This window comes from Xiphophorus maculatus, chromosome 21 (genome assembly GCF_002775205.1).
Source record: "Xiphophorus maculatus strain JP 163 A chromosome 21, X_maculatus-5.0-male, whole genome shotgun sequence".
NCBI lineage: Eukaryota > Metazoa > Chordata > Actinopteri > Cyprinodontiformes > Poeciliidae > Xiphophorus > Xiphophorus maculatus.
The window spans coordinates 3,224,806-3,249,831 of record NC_036463.1 but is presented as its reverse complement, the minus strand read 5'-3'; the positions used below and the strand labels follow the sequence as shown (position 1 = coordinate 3,249,831).

Below are 25,026 nucleotides of genomic sequence, written 5' to 3'. Positions count from 1 at the left end.
GACAAAACTTTCACGATTAAAGCCGTGATGACATTGATGAATGAAGACTGTGGACGTTGATGAATGAATTAGAGATCTAAAACCTTCAATCACAGGCTGCAATGGCACAGTCGTTCTCCCTTTTGGTTTTTAATCCTCACTGAATAGAGAAAGAGGTTTGGTCCTGTGAAGCTTCTAAAGGCTGAATAAGTTTTAAAGAAAGTGGAAATTTTAACTTCTCTATGTGGAAAGAATGCTAAAACCTTAATGACAAATTAAAAACAGAAGATGAACCCAGGGCAATCTTTTACCAGTTTTTCACATTACAATGTTTTTGTTTTTATGCTCCCACTGCCTCATATTACCTCAAGAAATAAGATTAGTTACCATAACTACACAGATAATACAATTTTACCTGGTGACTCTGAACCCATCAAAGCACTGAACAGATACTTGGAACAGAAGAATGTGTGGATGTGCCATAAGATTCACAGCTTCAGCTATTACAGCTAGAAAGTAGAGATCCGGTGCAAAATCTGGGTGTAGTGATGAACTCTGACCTGAACCTTCAGAGTCACATAAAGGCAGTTCCAAAGTTGGCCTTCTATCACCTGAAGAACATTTCCAGGATTAAAGGATTGATGTTCCAGAAAGATCTAGAGAAACTCATCCATGTGTTTATCTTTAGTCGCACTGATTACTACAACAGTGTCTTTATAGATCTGCCTAAAAAAATCAATCCTTCAACTGCAGTTGATCCAGAACGCTACTGCTGGTGTTCTGACTAAAACCAGGACAATAGAGCACATCATCACATATCTAAAGTCCTTTCACTGACTCCCTGTAGTTCAGAGAGTAGACTTTAAAATACTGCTAGTTTATAAATCACTGAACGGCTTAAAAATCTGCTGTTGTATCAACCTTCCAGACCTCTCAGGTTCTGCATCCCCAGAACCAAACATGTAGAAGCAGCATTCAGCTTCTATGCACCACAAATCTGGAAGAAACTTCCAGAAAACTGCAAAAGACCTGAAACACTGAGTTCCTTTAAATCAAGGCTAAAAACCTACTTGTAAAAGCTGCCTTAGATTAGTAGTAAGTGAAACATTGATCAGTACATTTGTTTGCTTGATGATTTTGATGACATTTGACAAATGTAATTTTTATGATGTAAAGCGCTTTGAACTTATTGCTTAAGTATGTGATACTTGACTAGATATTTATTAACTTTTGATTTTGGTCAAGTCTTTTCAAGTAAACAGGTGCAAGTCCCAAGTCAATGCTGTAAAACTCCAAGGCAAGTCAGAAATCTGAACACTTATTCAAGTCAAGTCTAATGTCATAATATTAATGACTCCAGTCCAAGTCATGTGACTTTAACAACCAACTAAAAGTTTATATTATGAGTTTCAAATGCACCTTCAAAGCATCAAATGTATAGCTTCATTTAGTTGGAATTCTATGTCTTTTCCAATCTTTCAGCACCTTCAATATGTGAACTTTTAACTTTTTGAATGGTTTTCTTGGGGACTTTGGCATAAAGAAGATGATTAATGATATCAATCTGCCTTAAAACACTGTGAAAGCTTTAACTTTACCTGACTGGGCTGCTGCTGGCGTCTAAATCCTGTGCCGTCACCGCCCCGATGATAGTGCCCGCGGGCGTGTCCTCGTACACATCCATCACATAGGAGGGCTTATTGAACACCGGGGGCTCATCCACATCCAACACGTTAATCTTCACTGTTGCTGTGTCTTTGAAAGCCCCAAAGCTCTGGAATCGTGGATCCAAATGAGCGTTGGAGGCTTCCACCTTGAAGGTGTACGCCTTCTTGGTCTCATAGTCCAACGGCTACAAACACAGAGAGGAAGACAGAAAACAGGACCGTTCAAGTTGCATCAACAGAGTACATTTAAAAGCCTAATTTCAAATCATGTGAAGTGTGTCAGCACTTGTATTCTAATTTCCTCTCCATGTGGAGTTCACTTGCTGAGAGTTAAGAGCTCTTGAAGTAGTGTTCCAAGTCCTTCTGAGTCTTAACTGACTGCAGTTTGCCCTCTGACTGCAGTTAACTTTGAACACCATTAAAAAGCAAGATAACCATGAGTTGCAAGGATATCCACACAAGTTAATTTTTTTCACATTTTGGCCATAAACGTTAATGTATTTTATTAGAATTTTATGTGATAAATCACCTCAAAGCTTTGCAGAAATGTGTAGTGGGAAGAAAAATGATAAATGGTTAATTTTTGCAACAAAAATCTGAAAATTAACATTTTTGGTCACAACTTTATTCCAGTACCTCTAAAAAAATCTATGCCAGTGATCTAATTATTCTGCAGTTTAAGCTCATTATAGAACAGACAGTGTGGCACAACTGCAAACCTACAAAAACACAGATATTCACCTAAACCACATAGCTAATTCAAGGGGCCAAATCTGATCCGACATAACTTTTATGTGGCCCTTCAAGATAAGTTATGGGCTGAAATATTATTTTACTCATCAAATCGAAGCAGTTTTTATCTGTGTACTGCCAAATTACATAATTGTGAAAAGATGTTCAACAATATGTAATTTCAAGAATGCAGAGGCAGCTATTTGTTATTATTTTAAATACACAGTTATATAAATATATTCTGCGACAACCGTTTGTAATCTTGATATGGCCAACAATGAAAATGAGTTTGATACCCCTGATTTAAGCTGAAAGGACAGATAAGGAAAGTTACACAGAACCAGCGGTCACTGGGTGAGAGGTGCTGGACATTAAGCTTAATTTAAAGATGTTGAAGACACAGGAAACATGTGGAAGAAGATGGATGAGACCAAAATTGAACTTTTTTTTTTTGCTCAAATGCAAAACTAATACATCACAACACCCTGAAGACACCATCTCACTTGTGAAATATGGCTGTTGCGACATTGGCTGCTTTTCTTCCGCAGTGACAGGGAAGCTGGTTAAAAATAATGGGAAGACAGATGGTGAAAAACACAAGGCAGTTATGGGAGAAAACCTAGAAGAGGCGACAAAAGACTTTAGGAATGAAGGTGATGCTAAATGTAACCAAAGCTACAATGGGATGGGAAAGATCAAAGCGTTTTTACCTAAAGGAGTGGACCAGTCAAAGTGCAAACCTAAATCCAATTGGGAATATGTAGCAAGACTCAAAAACTACACCATGAAACGAGGCACAGTACTTTCTAGAAATGTATAGGAGTTTGTTTTAAGTCAATAAATTATTAATACTGATGAAAAAATACTGGTTCCACCGGCTGATTACTTCACTTTATAACAGGGGAAAGATATCTTATTGTAAGTGAAATAATCTGCTATAGGAACTAATAGTTTTTCAACAATACAATTCAAAAGGACTTACTGACGTGAAACAAGCTCTTATATCTCTCTGAAAAGTTGCTTGTAGGTTAGTTTTTTCTTATTTCAAGTGCACTAAGATATTTGCACTAGATGAAAAATATGTTTAGTTTTTGCTGTGTAATGTTTAATGATGATTTCCATCCAACCTGGCTGAGCTTGAGCTATTTCTAAATTGAAGTCAAAGGAGGAGGCGTACCCTTAAAGACTTGCAAATCAGATTGCTGTAAAAAGGTTGAACGTAGTATTCATTCACCTTTAACCAATCTATCAACTATTAAAAAAAGAGGATCATTTAATGCTAGCTTTGGACAAAACGTTTGGCTCCTTCTTCCTCTTTTAATTTTGCCCGGGATCCTCGGCGAGCGACGTTCTCCGTGGGCGACGTGCAGCGACGACGTGCTGCTAAAACGAAACAACAACAAAGCGTGTTGACGTCACAGATCACAGAGTTTAATCTCATACAAAGCAATCGACAACAAAGCTGCAGAGGAACAGAGATATGCATTTTCTCATAATAATAAACACACACAAGGGGAAGACAAACAAACACGAAACAAAGACAAAAAGGCAAAAATAGCGGCCGCTCTCTCTCTCTTGGCGTGCTCCATGTACGTAATTTTATACCAAATAGGTGTTTCCCTATTTAATTTATGCAGCCAAGGCGTTCCTCATGCTGACCAACTGGAAACTCCCTCAGCCCTCAGAGAACTTGGAAACTCCCCTCATTATGGCAAAGGTGTCTGGTTTTTGTCTAAGTAAAAGGGCGGACCACTTCGTGTTCATCTCTGTCTGGTACGGGGAGAGGCGCCAAAGAGTCTCTTCCCCCTTCGGAATGTAAATTTTATGGCTGTGTCTGTCAGCGGGGGAGGAAAGCCTTCTTATTCAGCTCCTTACCGCATCTCAGACGAAACCTGTTCCAAATAAGAGTATTGAATATAACTGTTACACATGTTGTAGATTAACTGTATTAAGCACTAAAATTAATTATTTTTCTTAACACAACCTAAAACGTTAAACGTCAGATTTCCATTCTCGGAGCGATAAAAAGTCAAGCTGCTGTTACTTGGTTGAGCAACTCTTCACGTTACTTCCAGAAGCCTCCAAACCAAGTTCATATCTTGTTTCTCCTCAGGCTTCTGACACGTCGACTCAGGGTCAATTAGTCAAAAGCTTGGGGAAGGAATTTGCCTCCACAATATGTCTGCAGCTGAGGTGCTCACATCTGACAGCAATGAAACCGGCGCTCATGCCTCTGCCTGTCTGCTGCCCCGTCATGTGTGACCGACCGTACTTGGGCGAGCTAGCAGCTGGTCATGCTCTGCTGGCCCGGAGTCACATGAGAGACATTCCCTTTCGGTGTACTTCAAATTGACTAACATGTCCGCCATGGCAGCAATGCTATCTCCCTGCCCCAGGACTCAGGCTTCTCTTGTTTCGGAAGACAGCGAGTGAAAACAACTGGTAATGGTGTTGCGAAATGTGAGTATGAAAAGAGACAGCAACTGTTAGATGGAGATGGAGAAGAAGGTGCAGCGCTCTCCTCAAATTGATTTGATCACATTACAACCACAGAGTTGAAGCCAGAAGTTTACATACACCAAACAAACATTTCTTTTGTTGTTTTTTTCTTTCAGTCTGAAGCAAAAGCAAACCAAACTTCTCTTGCTTTAGGTCAGCTAGAATGATCACAATAATTTCTATCTGCTAAATGCTACACCGAGAAAAACATTTATTTATTTATGTCTTCAAAATCAGAAGTAGATGCTATGGAGTAAAAGTGAGATGATGTGCACTGCAAAAACACAAAATCTAACCAAGTATTTCTGATCTAGTTTCTAGTGCAAATATCTTAGTACATTTGAAATAAACAAAACTAACTTACAAGTAACTGTTCAGTAAAGTACAGTCAACAATCCCTTAATATTGATTAAAAAATACTGGTTCCACTGGCTGATTATTTCACTTAAAACATGGGAAAAATGTTAAATAATCTGCCAGTCGCACTATTATCAATATTAAAGAATAATTTACTTAAAATAAGCTACTACAGATTCCTGAAAAATTACTTGTAAGTTAGTTTTGTTTTATGTCAAGTGTATTAAGATATTTGCATTACAAACTAGACCAAAAATACTTGGTAAATGCTTGTGTTTTTGCAGTTACAGGCAATCCTAGAATAAAACTAGGTTTTAATAATGGTTCCCAAATAAAAATCAAAAAAGTTATTAAACCGCTTGTGTGCTGATGCCTTCAAATAAAATCCAGTGCAACTACAGTGCATCCCTCCCTTCCCTATATGTGGTTCAGTTTTCCTGGGGTCACATATTTGCAGATTCTTTGTGAAGCATATCTAAAATATTCAAGAGAAAATTCTGAATTGAGAAGTAAAAATCAGAACTGCCCAATGAATTTGAACTCCTCCTCCATTCACACCGATGCCCCTCTGATACGTTTCAAAAAGTGAAAACTTTCAAGGGGTTTGAATATCTTTGCAAGCTACTGTACGCCTTGTGATGCAGAATAAATGGGATTGCTTATCTGTGCATGAATTAGCCATCTGATTAGAGGCCAATCAGGAGAAATGAAGCGAGGCTGTGAAGCTGTGATTCCACCGTGATAACAGGCCCATCTCTAACCCTCTGTCTGTCCCACCTCGTCTCACATTCACAGCAGGGGTCCATAAAACGACTGGAGGAAGAAAAAAAGTTATGTGAAGGCAAGCCAATCTGAAAGCAATCACTGACCATCAACTGCTGTGATTGGTTTGATTGCACACCAAATGCAACTGGCAGGGCCCAGAGAAAAGATCCTTTAGGAGGAAATTCACTCTGTCCCCTTCAATGTCTCCCAAGGAGTGACGACACAGACAGGAGACAAACTGAATTTAGCATGCGTTCCAGTGAAATGCCGATCGTGACAATCAAGTTAGACCAACGAAGTAGGATAAGACTGCTTAGCAGTTATTATCTCAGTATACAGAGCCAGTTCATTTGATTTCCTGGAAGTCTGCATCTAAAAGCAGCTCGCCGTTCTGAAGGAGTGAGTCAGACTGCAATAAATGCACAAATATGTAATCAAATTCCTCTCATTATGCAAAGCTTACGTCAAGACAGCCTGGAAAAGTAGGTAAAGCTACAACGGCTGGAATGTGTATGACAATGCACTCTGGGTTTTTGTGTTACAAGCGCATCATACATAGATCATGCTGAGTCAAAACGGACGCCAGGGGATGATCCTGCCTAGCTCAGCTTAAATCTGTGCGCAGGTGGAGGGAGGATGGAGGAGGTAGGGCAATGCAAGGGATTGTGGACAGCAGGAGGTGAACACCAGGCCTCATTAGCATGTTTCTCATCAGGGAGATGCAGAAACTCTGGTGCATCACCTCAGTTAGGACTGAAATATGAGCTTCTAATTTCCATGTAAAGCCCAGTTTCCAGAGAACAATATTGTGGTGTGTTTTATGGCGTTAAAATATTCGAACAAACACAGCTGGTGTTCTGAACTTCCTGCTGACAGATTCGTTTGTGTATACAGTGCTGAAAATAAAGCACTGTCCCCATTAGAGATTTATTCTGTTTTGCTTTTTTGTCACCCTTATAGTGTGTTTCAGAGAATCATCCAAGCCAACATGGCTTTATGTGAAAAAGTAATCACCACCCAAGTTTTAGACTGGTTTGTTTCTCCTTTCACAGCAACAGTCGGCATTAAACGTTGACAATTAGTCAACTGAGGAATTTGGCACAATCTTTACAGAATCCCAGAAATGTAGCTGCATTTTCATTTGTTGAAACTTTGTCAATATTGCATTAATGTTGAAAAATCACAATTGCTGTGTTTCCTATAAATAAGAAACCCAACTAAAATCCCACATGAATAAGTTTGTTCACATTGTAAGTCAATCAAAAACATGCTGCACCATCGTCCTCCTACTACTTCCTGTCGTCTTCTTTGTGGTTTCCACCAGTAGTAGCTGTTGATCACAAGACTCGTGTGAAACAAAAAAATGTTTCCTTTGCAGTTTTGCGAAATCCACTAACTTTGGAACAGCCCAAAAAAGTTTTTTTTTTTTTTTTTGCCTACTTCATGTTGTCAGACAGGTTTTATTTGACTGATTTATTTCTGCATTAATCAGGCCTCAGCATAAGTAGTGAAATTGAACCCCAAAATTTGGTTAATCAGAAAATATTTAAAAAGTGGAATAACAATGGATGGCTTTTTACCTACAATAGAGAAGATTGTCATATACATTTTTTAAATTTATTATATTGATTAAGGCAAACTTATTCAAACTTATAATTTTTTTAAAGTCTTGGAGTTTTTAAATGTTTTGTGATGAACATAGGAAGTTTATCATAGACCTCCTACGTTCCTAGTTATTAACATATTTTTCACATGTGGATTTGATCAAAACAGTACAGTTTCAATTGTGGTAAGATGGAGATGATCCAGTTCACTGGCTGCATAATTAGCTGCAAACACATTCTATGGACTGATTTACATACTCAGCTTTAGCAACAAAACACTAATGCTAAGAGGCTCACTGACTTTTAAATGTGTCTGAGATGCATGATGGTCCATGTATGTCTGATATATCTGTTGTTAAATTGGAATAAAATGGGACCAGAAGGGGATAATGACAAAGTCTAAGTTAATGAGAAGACGTGCTAATGTGTCAACGCTTGACTAAGAGGGAATCAAATCAGATCTGCTGGGCCATGGGGGAAATTTCCCAAGAAGGGAAGAATGATAAAAGGAGGGGGAAAAGGCCATTTGTTCAGAGACTACAGAAATGATTTAACATGTTTTCCCCATTCCTCGCAGATGACCTACTTATTCACTCCCAATCCAGCACCATTTGAATATCTGTTAACACCGATCCACACGTGTGTTATCTTTAAACAAAATGCATGCACCTTCTGCGTGTTCGGTTGAGCATTTGAAGCGTCTCATTACAGCCTGGGCTCCTCTGCACCTTTCATGTGTTACTGTGGACATAACAAGGAAGTGTATCAACAGTGGAATTTGTAAGGAGGACAGAGCAAGTTCCTCTCATGTCAGTGCTGCTGCTCTTCAACATCACAACAGAACACACTTGAAATTCCAGACATGGTGCTGCAGCCTTTGATATGTAAATGTGCACCTTCATTGCACTGGAAGTGCCACTGAATGAAGCTGCTTTTTTCCCCCCTTCCAATTGAACCTGCCATGTTCCGAGGGATTTAGTTAATTTAGAACAAGGGACTAATCAACGCATCACACTCTCACCGCTACAGTATTACACTTCAAACATAATAAAAAAGTCCTTACATCATCAGACTCCCAAAACAGGGACAGTTCGTCCTGGAATAAATGTCCAAGAACTGAAGTTTTACTCCCACTTTGCTCTCTCAAATCTTGGTTGCAGCTTTTTCTCTGGTTACTGTTTATTTCAGGGAATGAAGAACCAGAATGAAATGCATAATTAATGGCTTCTCACGTTGGTGCTGTGCTCAGTTTAGAATTACAATTCCTGAATCCGATAATCTTCTCAAACCTAAGATACGGTCAGAAGTTTACAGAGATTCATCCTCGGCATGAACACCATATTAATTTGCACTTGTAATGATTTCTTTGAACCTCGGAGTGAAATGATTATACAACATACAGCCTGCATTGATTTTTAAAAAACAACAATTGTGTGCACACTACTGATTGTTGACAAGATCAAACTAAAAATATACATCATACACAACAAAACAAACTATCCACTGAACAGATTTTTTAAAATTATTTTCCAGGTCCTCAGACTTTTACCAGAGCAAATACAATTTGCAGTTTTCAAATGCTAATTTTCTTTATTTAAGGCAGGAAAAGCAAATAAAACCAACATGGCCCCATAAGAAAAAGTAGTAATTTAAATGCAGAGTTTGATTAGGCCCCTCCAAATCCTTCATTTTGTTTGTTTTGAAACATTTAGAGGTGGAATTGCTGATGTACTTCAGATCATTGCAAAATTTCTGCAAAATCCAAGAGCACTTGAGCTGAAGGTTTCCCATGGAGAGCTCCAAGAAAACAAAAAAACCCTCAGAGCTCAGCAACAAAACATTCTCATATGTACCACTAATTACATGGTACACTAACTCTCATAGTGTGTTGCCATGAGAGTTAGTGCTATAGGTGCCATATAAAGAGGCACCAAAATGAAAATCTGAGCCAAACTCGATATCTGATATTAATATTACTGTTATGGATAATATGTGATCTTTACTGTTATTATATATGTATTTTACTCCCCTTTGAAAAAAACGCACCATAGCGGTAACATGACCAAATACCTCATGACCAACTTCCTTCCCCTCCAGAAACAAATGGCAACAAGATGGAAATAAATATAAGTTATTATCTGAGTCACACGAACTGAACGGCCCATATAAACAAATTTGAACCTTAGAACTAATATGACATTCATGCCAAAGAGAGGCGTGTAAACATTTCTCACCTGACTTACCAAGATGGCTTTCTGTCATCATTAGCGAATACATTACTCTAAGAGGCTGGAGATTAAATGGCTTGGAAAAAGCTCCAGAATTATGTTTAATCTATGATACACTGCGCGACCTTAAATCTATTTAACCAGAGTATTATATATTTACAATACCACTTATGAATCATTAACGCCCCCTCCCTTGATTTATCCGCAGAGAGCAACTCGAAGCAAATTCAAACACGCCAAAAATATCACAGACTTCTAATTGCAGCTGCGTGAGCCGAAATATAACTCCAAACGGCAGCATTAAAGGCGATGTTGGGGTGTTTAATTTTCTCCAAATTTCAAGCTCTTTGATCCCACATTCAGCATCGACACTCTTCACTGCTTTTCATTTTGGTTACTCTAAGCTAATCACGCTCAAAACGATGATGTTTACAGGATGAACTGCTGCTTCAAGACAAAATGATGCTGCCACCACCATATTTCACCACAGAGTGTGTGTTAATTGCGATGTGTATTTACACAGGTGTGTTTGATTGCTAGATGTTGTGTCCTCTGACCTAACTAACTTTTTTACTGTTTTATTCCTGAAGTTGTATTACAAGTTGAGTTTTTTTTTGTGTGTATTTCTGGATCTTTGTCATATTGTCCATTCATAAATGTTGCATATCAAACCACTGAGGCCTTCATAGAGCAGCTGGATTTATGCTCTCAATAAATTACACACATGTGGAGATTTATTTTGTAACATGTTACATTTTGAAGGCAGTTGGTTGCATTGGAATTACATCCAGAGTAAATGTGACTAAATATAGATATCCAACACATTTTTATTAGTAAAAAAATGTGAAAATTCTGCCTTCATTTCAATCCAACCTACAATTATGGACCATCATTAAAAAAAACACAAAATCTAACCATGTATTTTTGCCTAATTTCTAGTGGAAATATCTTAATTTTGTCTCATTTCAAGTGTGCTGACTTAGAAGTAACCTTTCAGAAAGATCGAGGAGCTTGTTTTATGTCAATTTCTTAAAGTGATGAAGTACAAGTTCTACTGACAGATTAATTCACCTACAACAAGATCTTTTATGTCTTGTTATAAAATATAATAAAAGAAGTAAAATGTCAGTGGAACAAATGCTTTTTCATCTAAATTTATTGACTTTAAACGATCTTGCTTACTTTTAAGTTATTTTCTTATTTCAAGTATACTAAGATATTTGTACTTGAAACTAGACCAACAGTCTTGGTGAGGTTTTGTGCTTTTGCAGTGTACTTTGGGTGTTTATCTAATAAAATAAAGGGAAAAAATGCTTTGAAATGCGATTGAAATATAGCAAAATGTGGAAAAACCCAAGAGGCCTGAGTGTCTGTATGATGTCATGTGGTCACTGACTGATAATTTCACCTGAACATTGCAGAATACTAAAGACCACTGACCGATATTTTGCCATCGGCGGACGAGCGAACGCAGAGCGAAAAACAGCTTCTCTTTCACAAAGCAAAGCTTACATGCCCCAGAGAGCCATTTCATGTCCCTCTGGGCACTAGGGGGTCCTAACACTGTGGAGAAGAGATGCTCACTTTATTGTGCTGCCATCAGTCACATCGGTTTGTGTCCTTGGCTGCCTCCGAGCATCTCCGTCCTCTCAGTTGCTCCCAACAGTGGAGTGCCATTTGAGTGGTTCGCCAGCAGCTCTGTCCACACTGCAGTGGAGTAGAGTGACTGCAAAAGACTTGCGCTGCCACTCTTAATAGGACAGGGTTAGCCCTGGGATGAGCCCCGAGACACTAGCTTAATCTATTACACCCACGCCTCTCAAAGCCACCAGAGAGCGGACACTTCATCGACTCCAAGCACCTCTCCGGCCGTCTTTGTCACTCTCCGTCTACATTTGATTCCCTACTTGACTCAGGCGCAGCACATGCATACACAGGGCATAAACAGACGCGTTGCACCCCGCTTGGTTGCTTGGTGAGGTGTTACTCTGCTGTGCTTGGCACCTGAATCTCCTGCTGTTCCGAGGTATTGTTTCCTCTTTTCCTCCTCCGTTTCAGTCCCTGCCACATGGAGACGAAAATAACTCATTCCACCTCCCACTGGAACATTCAGCCCTACAATCAATAGGTTGGTTTCAGCTCTTGTCTTTGAGCAAGAGCAATGGTTGATCTCATGCCATGTGGCTGCAGTATTCAACCAGCAAACCAGTGTTAGAAGTTGTTGTTCAGTAGAGTCAGGACTGGATTTAGTCTTTTTTTTAACCAAACAGCATGGTAGCAGCTCAATAAATTTGGAAGGCAACAAAGCATAAAAATATTTATTGCTCAAACAGTCAACTAATAAGAAGTCTGATTGCAATATTAAACAGCAGTCATTTTATAGCTTTAGTGTAATTAAGTCTGTAATTAATGACAGGGGCAATAAAAGGAGAAAGGAAGTCTCTGTTTTCCCACCTAACTTCTGATTGACTCGCTTTAGCACTTCTTCACACTGGATTAATATTTCACTAAATTCTCCAAAACCCATATATGTGTTTTGAATGTGCCAAAAATCATAGAAAGTGAAGCTTATCAACAATTTTATTGCTTTTTCATTAAGAAAGACTTGAATGATCAGGATTACTTTGCTTCATTTAGCAGTTATTAACCCGAGTGCCCAAAGACCTCACAAGCAGTTCCACAAGGCTCTATTCTTAGACCATGTTTTATACAAAGTATCAACTACAGAGTACAACAACAGTTCTTACTATGCTGGTCTTAATAAGTCCTGCATTTGACTTTCAGATACCCTGTTTGATTTATTAAAAATTTCCAGTTTTAATAAGTTTTACTCCACTTCCAATATCTAAATTTATGAAACTTACCAGACACAGACTGACTGACAATGTTTCCAGTGTTTTCCCTCCATCCTGCAACCTTGTGTCAAAACTGATGTCTTTATTTACTGCTTCACATTTCTCTCCATATCCACATTTTTTATTTACAGTGAGCAGTCAGCAGATTCGTGACAACAGTAGTATAGGTATTTATGAAGCTGTAAATGTGTCCGTGCATCATTGAGAGAAGGAATGTCTCATGGAAACGACACTTTTGTTCACTCGAGGGAGCTAGGAAATACAAATTCTGACCCTGGAAACCCAAGTAAAAGAATAATTAAGATAAAAAAAATAAAGAGTAATGAGTTTGTTAGCACAGCCTTCACAGCGTCTTTATCATAACCATTGTATAAGTATGTGAACACAGTAGCATCTGGTAGATGTGAGAAAAGGTAAAAGTAAAAGTGCTTCGTTCCATCAGGTTAATCTAGTCTGACAGGATTACAGGATCCCCACTGAAATCTCACTGAAAGGAATGTTCCACTCTGAGATCTAGTGGGACCAAAACAAGCTGGCCTGAAAAAAGAAGAAGAAGAAGAAAAAAAAGAATTTTAAAAAGTTTAAGTTTTCTTAAAGCAAACTGTGTTTTCAAACTTTAGCGAGAGCAGCGCGGGACAAACTTTGTTGTTCTTTTGTAAACATCCTCTGGGTGACTTGTGCATTATGAAACGACAGGGAATAGTCTATAGAGACGAAAAATATTGAAAACAAAAACGTTTCAAAAGTTAAACTGGTTGCAGACTGTAAAAGTTACGTTATGTGGACTCTACCTGCAGTGACCTGTTTTCTTTCCATGCCAAAGAGCTTTGTTACTTAAGAAGAGTGAAAACATTTTAATACTTATCCCTAGTAATGAAAGAATCTGCTAAATATTTAGCTTTTTCATGAAGAATTAACCAATGATAATACAGTGCAACTTTTGTAATTGCTAAAATATATGCTTGCACTTTAACCCAGCATGCTAACCGTCAACGAACAGAGCGCGCGACCTTTCTTGCTGCTGTTATTGACATTATGGAATCTGTTGAGTTCTTGTACATGTGAAAGTAAAATCTGAATATTTTTAGAAAATGGTAAAGAACAAATTATTCTTTCAAACTTATATGACTATATGCATCAATTTTATTTGCTTTCCCTTATTTCCCAAGCTTGTAGTTGGGTCGAGTATGAAGAAGTTTGCAGTTTACAAATCATCTGCGACTCCGTCCAACAGTTTTTATGAACCCTCCATAAGACTCTGGGTCCAGAGGATTTGGAAGTGTCGCCACAGGTCTGCTGCAAATGCTCTTTACTCAGTGTATTGTGGCCAGTGGGGGCTTTCAGTTTGCACAGCGAGGATATAGTCATGTTTGAAAAATGGATTCTCTGAGCAGGAGCCAGCAAATGTTATGCCACACAAGCTGTCATTAAACAGCACTGCTACTTTAGCGCTCACAATATTTCAACTCCGCTGCAAAAAAATTTAATCTTACCAAGTATTTCTGGACTAGTGTCTAGTGCAGATTTCTTAGTTCACTTGAAATAAGACAAAACTAACTTGAAAGTGACTTCTTAGCAATTATTTTAAGTAAATAATTCCTTAATGTTGATGAAGAAGCACTATTATTTCACTGATAACAAGACATTTTCCCTATGTTGGAAGTGAAATAATCTGTCAGTGGAACTTGGAATTTTTTAATGAATATTAAGGAATTATTTGCTTAGAACAACCTCATATGTTGCCGAAAGTTTACTAGTTAGTTTTTTTTTATTTAATTTAAAGTGCACTAATATATTACAGTGTTAACTGGAAACTAGACAAAAATACTCGGCAAGATTTTGTTTTTGCATTTCTTTGTCATTCCTAAGAGACAATCAGCAAGCATGCAAATGGACAGTGATTTCATCTTTACCTCCACAACCCAAGGTTATCCTCTGAATCTCTGTGTGCAACAACTGCTTCCCATCTGTGTGTGTTGCCTTACAATGTAGCCGTGTCCTTGAGCATGCGTTTTCATGTTCAGTACGTCGGTCTGTGTGCTCACATTTGTCTGCACGCTTTCCTGGGAATTCTCCGCAGGATTTACCTATTGTCTCCCATAATCTTGTGTTTTGCAGATGGGATGTGCAAACCCCTTCAATGCCTCCATGCTGCTCTTCCCCCCCTCCACTCCACCATCCGTCCCCTTGTATTGGCAGACTGGGAAGCAGATGATCATCCTTTGAACCCATTACTCAGCCTGATCCTCTTATCATAACCAACCTTCCTGAGTCTCTAATTTGGGGTCTGCCAAACTCCGCTCTGTGCACAATGTGGCTTTCGTTTCTCTCCCATTGAGCCCTTCTTCTTCTTTTTTTTTTCTACCTCATCAATATGTGTGTGAGGGAAGTGAGTCAAAGGAGAGCGAACAGGGATCCTCTGCACACATTTGCGCACCTATCTCAGGGGATATTCCAGCACTCTGAAATAAGACAAGCATGTGGGTGGGTCAGTATTCTGGGAACACAAAGGCTTCATCTTCAGCTACCTGCTACTCACACCTTTCCAAGGAATCGCTCATTTTCCCTCCCTGGCTCTGTGTCCTGCAAATATCACATTCCCCTATGGTTTATAGCACATGTTCGGTGCATTCCTCTGTGGGGGGATGTGGTCAATTAAATGGGCTCGCAATCCCACCCAGGGTAGGGAACACACCACAATGTCTTATTGTTTTAAATGGAAGTATATCAAACGTTGGGAATGAAACAATGGGAGAAAAAAAATCCTTCCACGCCATGTGTCAGGGGTATACACGATGTAAACAAATAAATGTCTTCATTTGCATCAGAACTGCACACTGTCTCTTTCTGCTGCTCCATTAGTGTCAATGAGAAGGTCACTAAACATGATGTATCATTGTGATGACGAGAACGCGAGGTTCTCTGTTTAGACCGAGGCGTCTCTCGCACTAAGCCGCGAATCAATTACTCACTTCGCTGCATATTTTTGCAGATCAAAGGATCATGCACCTTTTGTGCGCTCGTGTGCCGGGGCATGTTCTAAAAATGCAACCGGGTAACGAACACCTCTCCGTCTGATACGTAAGAAGAAGAAAAAAATAAATGTGAATTTGCATAACCCCCCCAAAGAGCATTTTAGACACTTACATCAGAAAGAGCCCGAAAGGCACAAAAACAGACTGAAGTGCTTTGGTCTCTTACTTCTGCAATCAGTTGAAATATGCGCTTTATACCTGATTAAAACAACAGACAAAAGCCGGAGTTGTCATAACTCCTTTAAAGTATTTTGTTGGCAAAGAAGGTACGGATTTTAATGAGAAACCTATGTTTTTGATCCTCCAGCCTGAAATTTGCATGAAACGATGTGAAAGACGGAGTCTTTAATAGGGAAGCTTGAAGTCTGGATGTTAAAATGAAGAAAGGAAATGAACGATACTTCATGCTAGAACAAAAGTTAGTGCTGATTTATATGGTTTAGAGTTCAATTTTGTAGAACACCTAATCTACTCCCAACTAACCAAGTTTAGTCTGTGTGCATAAAGAAAGAAAGATTAACACAAAACTTGAAATATTTACACCTTGAGGTAAAAAGCAGCACATCTACACAAAGATGGAATGGACTAGGACAGTGTCTGTCAATGTTTAGGCTGCAGCGCCCTGGAGGGCCACAAGGGGGCACTGTGGGGAAAATTTTAAAAATTAATCCCATAAAATTCACTATTTCAGTTGTTTGTTTTTCAATCATTCTTAAATATAAAATATAAGTTAAAATATTTGATTTAAACAGGATTTCTGATGCTCATTTCTTGATAAAGTGCCAGTCAAATTCCCCAAGCTGCTTAGCTCCTAAACTAGCATAGCAAACAAGAAGTGGAAAAGTTTCTGATTTTAAAAATAGACCAAAAGAGAGCTATGAAATAACATAAAACTTGAGGCGATAAGTATAAAATATTACATATAGAGAGGACTGTAATGAAAAATGAAAAAATATCTGTTAATAAAGTCACAATATATTTATCTGATAATAAAATTTGCCGATACAGAACTCATGACCATCTGAAGTCAGACGTTATGAGGCAGCATTTATGCTAAGTGAATGTAATAATTACTGAAAGGTGAATAAAAAACATTCTAAAGGTTGATGTTTCTTTACATGTTTTATAATGTGTTCGCCCCCAGAGATTAATGCTCTTTGGGGACGATGATATGGAAACGTCCTGGACTAGAATACTGCCAGGAGAAAGTTTGATAAGAAGTTAACTGTTAGTGTAAGTGCTGGGAAATGGAACCATCAGTCGGCCTTGATCTGCATGGCAGGATCTTCCTTCCTGTCGCAATCATGAAAAGTTGAGCTCTACTATAAATAAAAAATATCACCTCCACTGTCAAGCAAAGAGCTGGAAACATTATGACTTGAGACTGTTTGCCTGCTAAATTTTCAAATGAGTTAAAACTTGGAGGAGAACTTCCTTCTTTCAGCCAAGATCCGTAGGATGGGTCATACAGGAATCTCCCGGTATGACAAAGATACCACACGGCACTACGGCAATAAAGCAGCAGCCAGCTTTATGTTTCTCAGTTTTTTATCTCAGTTTCTATGGAAGTTGCATCTGGTCTGCCGTTCTGTTTGGCTCTGCTACCTTGCAGCAGGGAAGCATCGGCTGAAGTAACACTGCCAACTAAACGTTCTCCTCTCCTATTAACTTTTTACTTTTTACTAACTCCTGTATCAGTTTTCCTGTTTCTTTGTTGTGAATCCGCTCAGCCTGGCAGATGGCTGCCTGTACTGAGCCAGGCTCCGGTTCTGCTGGAGGTCTCTTCCTGTTAAAGGGGAGTTTTTCCTCTCCACTGTCGCTACATGCAAAGTCAATGACACAATGCGCAATTGTCTACTATCAAATACAGGAAGTCTCTTGCTAGCAAAGGTGTCTTGGCCAAAGTCTTGTTTTTCTGGTGATCAAATATTTTTTTCACTTAGTTTTAAGCAAATGAGATACATATTTGTTTCTGGATCATGGTTGGTTTTCCATCTCTACACAACAGAGAGAAGCCATATAAATTGGGAACCATTTAAATCGTCAAAACTACATTAAAGGTTCAATTACTGGAAAAAACAAATTCATAAAAAGTATTTTGGTCTTGTTCTGGTGAAAATATCTTACTACAGTTGAACTAACACAAAACTAACTTACCAGTAACTTTTTATCATCATGTTGGAGCTTCTTTAAACTGAATAATTCCTTAATATTGATGAAAATGTTCTAGTGTTAAGTGGAATAATCTGCGAGTAGAACAAAGCTGTTTCGGTCCATTGGCAGATTATTTCACTGAGCTAGTTTTTTTCTTATTTCAAGTACACTGAGATATTTGCACTAGAAACTAGACCAAATATACTTGGTAATATTTTGTGCATTCCCTTGGAAACAATAACATTTCTATAAGGTTTTGGAAATAAGTCCACACCTGTGTGATACCAAACTGCAGCCCAAATCCAGGAAGCATTTCCAGCAGATAAAAGAATTAATATCAAGAAAGAAACCCGTCTCATCCTCGCACAAAAGCACTGCTTACAAAACTCTTCACTCACTGACATTTACATTTTATTTCCTTTGCCATATCACACAGATTGTTTGGGGCTTTTGCATTATGCAAACGTGGCATTCCTTTGCCGTTCTTTATTCCTCCGAATCTGAATACCTCTGACAACAAATGGCATTTAAGCTCACCACAGGGGTCTGCTGCATCTTGCCAAAGGGAAACGCAGAGAACAGAGCAGGAAGGTATCAGCGAGCAAGGTTCTTATGTTAGCCGAGTCAGACCGCGAGCAACAGCGTCGGCAGGTAAAAGCTTACATTAGGGAATGTTGTGTAGCTTCCTGTGTGGGCGGCTGTCTCTTCAACACGTGTGTGTTACACGTTTTGCAAGAGAAACATAGCACATTTTAGAATGAGGTAAAACTTTGTAATGATGCAAAGCCTATTAAGGCCATTGTAGAAAAAAAATGCAAAAGTAGTACGAAATTTCCATCAAAAACTCAAAGTTTTAGATTAATCTCAGAAATTTACAGAAAAAACGTGAAAATTTCTGAGTCAAAAACTCCAAATTAGCAAGAAAAAATCTCCAAAATGTTTAGATTAATCAGAAAAGTAACTTTAAAAAAAAAATTCAAAAGTTTAACATTTGTGAGAAAAAATTTAGAGATTGTCTGAAATTTTCTAGAAAAAACTGGGAAATTTATCAAAAGTAGTATCAAAATGAGTATCAAAAGCTGAAAAAGTCCAGCTTTTTTCACTTCTCAAACTCAGAAATGTTTAAGCTTTTTCTAGAAAATTTCCAACATTAATCTAAATTTTTTTGTTGGTAGCAAATTTTTTACCTTTAGGGCTCTGAGATTGCCACTTTTTTCCTCTATAAAATGTCAACATTTCTGAGTTAATTGGTGGAAATGTACTCCTTGTTTTGTTTTTGATCATAGTAAGCCATCGTATAGAAGTGTACTTGTACTACAGACTCTTATAGCTAAGGCATATAATCTAAGCAAATGAAACAGTTTGTAAGTTATTAGGCAGAATTTTTCTTTCCTGTTTAAAGCTGCAAACAAAAGCAGTCGTACCGAGTTCACTGAGTCTGAATCTCTGAGTAATGACAGGTTTAATTCTGATTATTGTGGCAAAACAGTCACGTAATCAGGCACAGGTTCATTTCCTTTATTCATACCTCTATTAATGCCCCTTTTGTTGATACTTGCCATTATTCTAAGAGTAGGTGTATATTGGCCCCTGAAACACTAATGAGACTTTGTTGAGGCTCTTGTTTCATTCTCTTTTCATGCAACTCTCATAAATGCACATTACCCACCCACTGTCATCAAGCTGGATGCTTTAAGCGCCTAAAGTGAACTAATATCATCATGTCCTCGCCTTCTGCGGCCATGCCTGTGGGGAAAGCAGGATATTAATTTTATTAATGTGTTTGGACATGATTGATCTGTAAGATTTTAACTGTGCACACACCCTAAGGAGATGGGGTCATGCCAGACCAAGGCCACATACACAAATGAGAAGATACTTTCTTAATGGGCAGACTTTTATGAAGCAGAAAGTCCTGACCACGTTATGAGAGCTGACATAAAGACTGATGGAGGATTTCACGTCTGTTTTTGCTGGTAAGCAGAACTGAAGTTCAGACTGACTGATAAAGTCATCTCAACAGCTACTGTTCCAGTCTGAAGGACAATCAGGCTTCTGAAGTTAATCTACTTAAAGTTGGGGTTTTAATGATTAATTTAAATTGATATTTTTCTCTTTGAACTGATCATACAATATGTAACTTAAATGTTTGCAATAAATATGCCATGGTTGTGACATTTTGCAGTCATGATGAATTTGCATTAATCCACTTATTAGACATTCAGGCTCAAATATACACATTCATCTGCTAAAATATTTGAATAAAAGTTTTCAGCAGGTCGCTGGTGCTTTTTGTTGCCCTCGACAAACTCATATTTCTTCCAGTGTGCAAAGAACAAGAGTAAAGATCATTAGAACAGAGTAAAATTTCACCCTCAAGTTGTAAGTTCTGGATGTTCCGGTTCTTTTGCGTATTTCCTGGTTGGCAAAAAATACATGTTTGTTTACATTTCATGGAGGAAGTTGAACCCAGTGACTTCTTCAGAGGTTTTCTTGTCATTTCCTTCAATGGTTTTTGGTGCAGCGCCCCCACAGGAGAGGAGAGGAACAGTGTTCTTAAATGATTTGGTTTGTCTGACACAGCGCAGTGTGAAAGAGATCTGCAGCAGCTGCAAATGCAACAAAAGTTGCAATTTTGGTCCCCAATCGAACCGAGTCTGCTGGACAACCAGGTGTGAACTGGAGAATGAGCCCAGAACACTCATCTTAGCTGTTTTAGAATGGGTCAAACAGGCTGATAATACGTGTCCTGTTGAACATTTCTGGATGCAGTTAAATATTCCTGGAATCACCTGTTCACATATTATTCTGTGGAATGAAACGGAAAATTTTTCATGGAAAATTTGACTTTTTTAAAATTACTTTTGCGTAATATTTGAATCTCAAGATATCTGAAATGTTGGAAAGAAAATGCAGCTTGGGAAGCTGAAATACACGGGTCAGTATGATAGATTCACTTTATCTGCCATGAAACCAAACAATTTAATGCACTCTACCAAGAATAGAGGTCAGATATTCAGCCAAACGCTAGAAGTTTGTTGATGGCCCCAAAAAGCACAAAAACCTAATTCCGCCAAGTAGAATTCTTAATCTACTTCGAGTGGACATATATGATTAAAATAATCCTAAAGTGAAAGAATATGCAAACATATTTTCCAAAATAGTAATTGATTTCATGTCAAATCTTCTTACAGTATAGCTTTTGAGCAGATTAGGACTCATGTCATTGGCTCCAGCACCATATTTCTCCCTCTAATTTTAGTTTTAGGCTCTAATGTCTTTTTTTTCTCCATTCACCTCTGGCAGTTGCGGGTCTCCTTCGAAAATGAGATGATATATCTCTGAGGGTTTATCTTGGGAGTAATAAATTTCTCTAATGTATCACACTCTTTTATGCCACTTGCCATTTTCTAAAGAGATATTATGACTCTAAAAATGCTTTATGTGGTAAAAGTAGTTGGTATTAAATGAGATACTTTTGAGAGGAGGTCACAGTGCTGTGGGTGTATTAATCCATCAGAACATATGGCAAAGCAAATGAGCCCTGACATGCTAAGTGAATGCTTTAGATAGCGCAGGCGCTCAGAAAGACTTATGTCATCGCTTTGAGATGCGCTTCACTGCTTGGACAGCAGCAACTCGACATCGAATGAGGTGCAGATCACAGGTTCTGACCCAACATCTGCCTCTACATCTTTTAAAGAAGCAAATATATATTTTACGGAAAAAAAACAAGGCAGAAAAAGGCGAGTCACATTATTAGAAGTCTAACAAACGGGTGAGTCTTTGACTCCGGGAAGTGCAAAAAACCAAACTTCCCCTTCATGTTCTCTTTCCCTCCCCCTAGTGACTGGGAATTGCTGTTTATTTTTAAACCTTCCTGCTTGTGAGACGTTTCTGTATGTGCTTGCATCCCACCTCTTCCATTCCCTGTCAGGTATGATAGCTCTTCTATTTTTAAAAAAGTCTCGCGAGCGGGGCAGGGCTTCGATGCTTCATACTGTATGTTTCTCTTTCTCTGCTGATCTGTCGAAGCACAAAGTTTTTGGACAGGATTTAGACAGCCTCTCACACTTGAAAGAAATGCCAGAGTTCAAATGCAGCATTCAACCACCGGCGCCTCCTCAGAAGTTCAGCGCTTTCCTGAGTGATGACTCTGTGCTGCTCCTCACCAAAAGAGCGTACAAAAAAAAAAGTAAACAATGTTAAGGACGCCAATAAGTACCTTCCACTCCAGCCAAGAACAGTGTAAAAATAATATATTGCTAATATATAAATTTGTTATTATGCTATTTACAATATGAATTTTCAGTTACTTTGTTTATATGTAAAAATACATTTAGCAGGAGCGAAAAGACGCTGCTTAATCTCACCAGTAAAACATTTTCTGCAGGTAATTTACCATATAAGGTGGTTCTTGGTGTGTTTTTTTGGGTAGTTACTCAGGGTGGCATAAAGGAGAGGGGAGGACACAAGAATCAAATAAAATGTCAATTTTATTCTGTCAGTTGCATCTCAAACTAGTTTTCTATTCCTTTGTGCTTATAATATGGAGAGTATTTTACATTTAATTCAGTGTAATTTACTTAGGATCCACATTTAGCTGCCGCTAATCTAACAATTCAAATAATCACATCCCTAAAACAATTTTTAGAAATTAAATAAAAGTAAAACAAACAACATGGCAGAACACATGTAAATTTAGGTTAGCCACGTAATTATCTCTGGTTCAGTTCAAACTTACATTGTTTGCTGATTACTAAAATATTGTCTTATCTGTTGTTTAATTTTTTTTACTATTGTTAAATATAACATCAGTTGGCATTACGTTCCAGGATTGTACTTCTCTTTCAGCATGCCTAGTAAAATGAAAATCCGTATTTTGGCTAAACAATTTATTTTGAAATAAAATTACAAGTTTTCTAGTATAAACCAGTTCAGGAACAGCATTCATTTTCTTAAGATAAACATGACTGTTTCTCTCCGCTCATGCAGTACGTTTATGTTGACTTGATCCATTTCATGTATTTCATGTAGGGGCATATATGTGTGTATAATAAGGTGAGTTCTTGCCCAATTATGTTTGTATGTTAATGGTACACTGTTAACTATATAACTACTATACTGCCTTTACCTTGTAACTCATGTTAAAGCACAAATAAATTTTGGGGAAAAAAAGATAAACAGGACTGTGGGTGTTAGCTTGTGCTGCATTGCCCAGACTGGTTTCCACTGTGTATAAATGCATATTAAGGTATATTTGACATTGGATTTAGATTCAGATTTAAGCAATCGGTCCCTAATCTCTGCAAATACCAGGGATCCACTGCATATTTGACATAAATGCTTAATCTTTTGAAAATGATGCAATTGAAAACTGTAAGCACTGATGATAGAGAAAGTCACCATTTGACCTTACAGGCTTACACATGAGCTGAGCAGAGGCCTGTAATGTTAAGCTTTCAACCCAACAAAGCATTACTGTATTGTTTCTTTGACAACAAACTGCCATTTGTCACCTCCTTTAATCTAAATCATGTCATACATGAAACATGATCTAAAACAAATCACTAGATTGGCTTGTTTGGTCCCAAAGGTGAAAAACAAGAAACAATTTGACAGTTCACCTGTAGAGCGACTCTACAGCTCATTTTCCAAGTTGTTCATAGACCAGAAGTAATATATATATTTGCTCTGACAAGTTCTGGGTCTGCTGCTGAGTCATCTCCTACTGGGACATGCTTGAAAAATCGGCAGAGGGATTATTTATACCACCACAACTGATTTCTTTCCATGCAGAAAAGTAATTGTTACTCTGAGCTCACATTATTGCAGAATAGGTCCCAATCCTCCATCCTACCACCGACTTATCAACAAGGCACCAATAAACTGAAATTATGCATCGACTTACAACCAAGAAAGAAAACGCATCACATCAAAACATGTAATAACGGACAGAGTGAAAAGTGGAAAAATTGAGTTCACGTAGTAGGGATGCAAGTTATCGATTAATATCAACTGATTAACAATCAATCAATAAGCATCCATTTTCCCTTGTATCAAGAGGGCTGACCATCTTTCCACAACATAAAGGGTTGCATTTTTCATAATATGCTGAATTTAGAAAAAACATAATTAAATATGAATATTGTCAGGTGTATTAAATACTGACTGAATTAATAGAAAATGTTGGTATTCTCACATTATTAGAAAAAAATATTAAATGTAACAAAACAGAAACTTCTTAGGTTAGCTCAAAAAAACATAAAAATGAAATGAATATAACATATGATAGTCTTATTTCCCCATGAATAGAGAGATATTTATACTGTAGTACCATACATTGCTCTTTAAGTAAAATGTTAAAACTTTGACAGCCCTCAAAATTAACCCTGCTTTTTGGAGTCATGATTTTTATCCACATTTTTACAACTTTTCTGCATCATCCCCTCTGATATTAACATCCTCACCATCATGCAAAACATCAATCATTTTTGAATGAGAAGTTGACGTTGCTCCATGCAGCGGTGTTGATATTTCAAAACAGAACCACATGGAAGTGCATCCACATCAGACTCTGAGCCATTTCTTTCCTTTCCTAGTATGGCCCCTCCATCTTTGTTTCTGTATTATCTGGATCCACTTAAGGATGACCAGCGCCGCCCTCTACTGGATGGCAGCCAAACTACACCATTGAAAGAAACTTGGCGAGCATTATTAGTTAATCAATTGGAACTCATTTAATCAACAATTCATCGTAAGTGGATTAATAGTTAGTGTACCCTTTTGAGAATGATCATCCCCTCTTGGTTGTGCTCATTGGTTGTGATGTCAAACATGGCGCCTCCATCGCCGGGAACGATGGTGTACTCTACTTCAGCGTTCCTCCCGATGTCCAAGTCGTGGGCCTTTATTCTGCCGACAGCGGACCCCATTGCAGAGGATTCAGGAACTCTCAGGTGGAAGAAACCTGTCCGAGAAAATGAGAGCAGAGACGGGTTTATCACCTGACATCAAAAGGAAACACAGCAAACTCCTCACATCAATACCTCTATAGTTATTCCATAACCCTCCATAGGATGTCTACAAGTATTTACCCATAAGCAAAGGAGCTGTGATTCTCTCTGTTTCATGTCAAGCCTTTACTTTTT

The 25,026-nt window shown here is 38.2% G+C and overlaps 1 protein-coding gene across 1 annotated transcript in view; it reads right to left on the bottom strand.

Annotated features, from left to right (window-relative positions):
• The window catches only part of LOC102224576 (cadherin-12-like), a 188,379-nt gene that overhangs the window by 26,495 nt on the left and 136,858 nt on the right, over positions 1-25,026 (bottom strand). Inside the window, exons 6-7 of the mRNA XM_023326567.1 lie at positions 24,658-24,845; positions 1,578-1,831 (exon numbers count right to left, since the gene is read on the bottom strand). Coding sequence (XP_023182335.1) covers positions 1,578-1,831; positions 24,658-24,845 — 442 coding nt within the window. The remainder of the gene's footprint in view (positions 1-1,577; positions 1,832-24,657; positions 24,846-25,026) is intronic.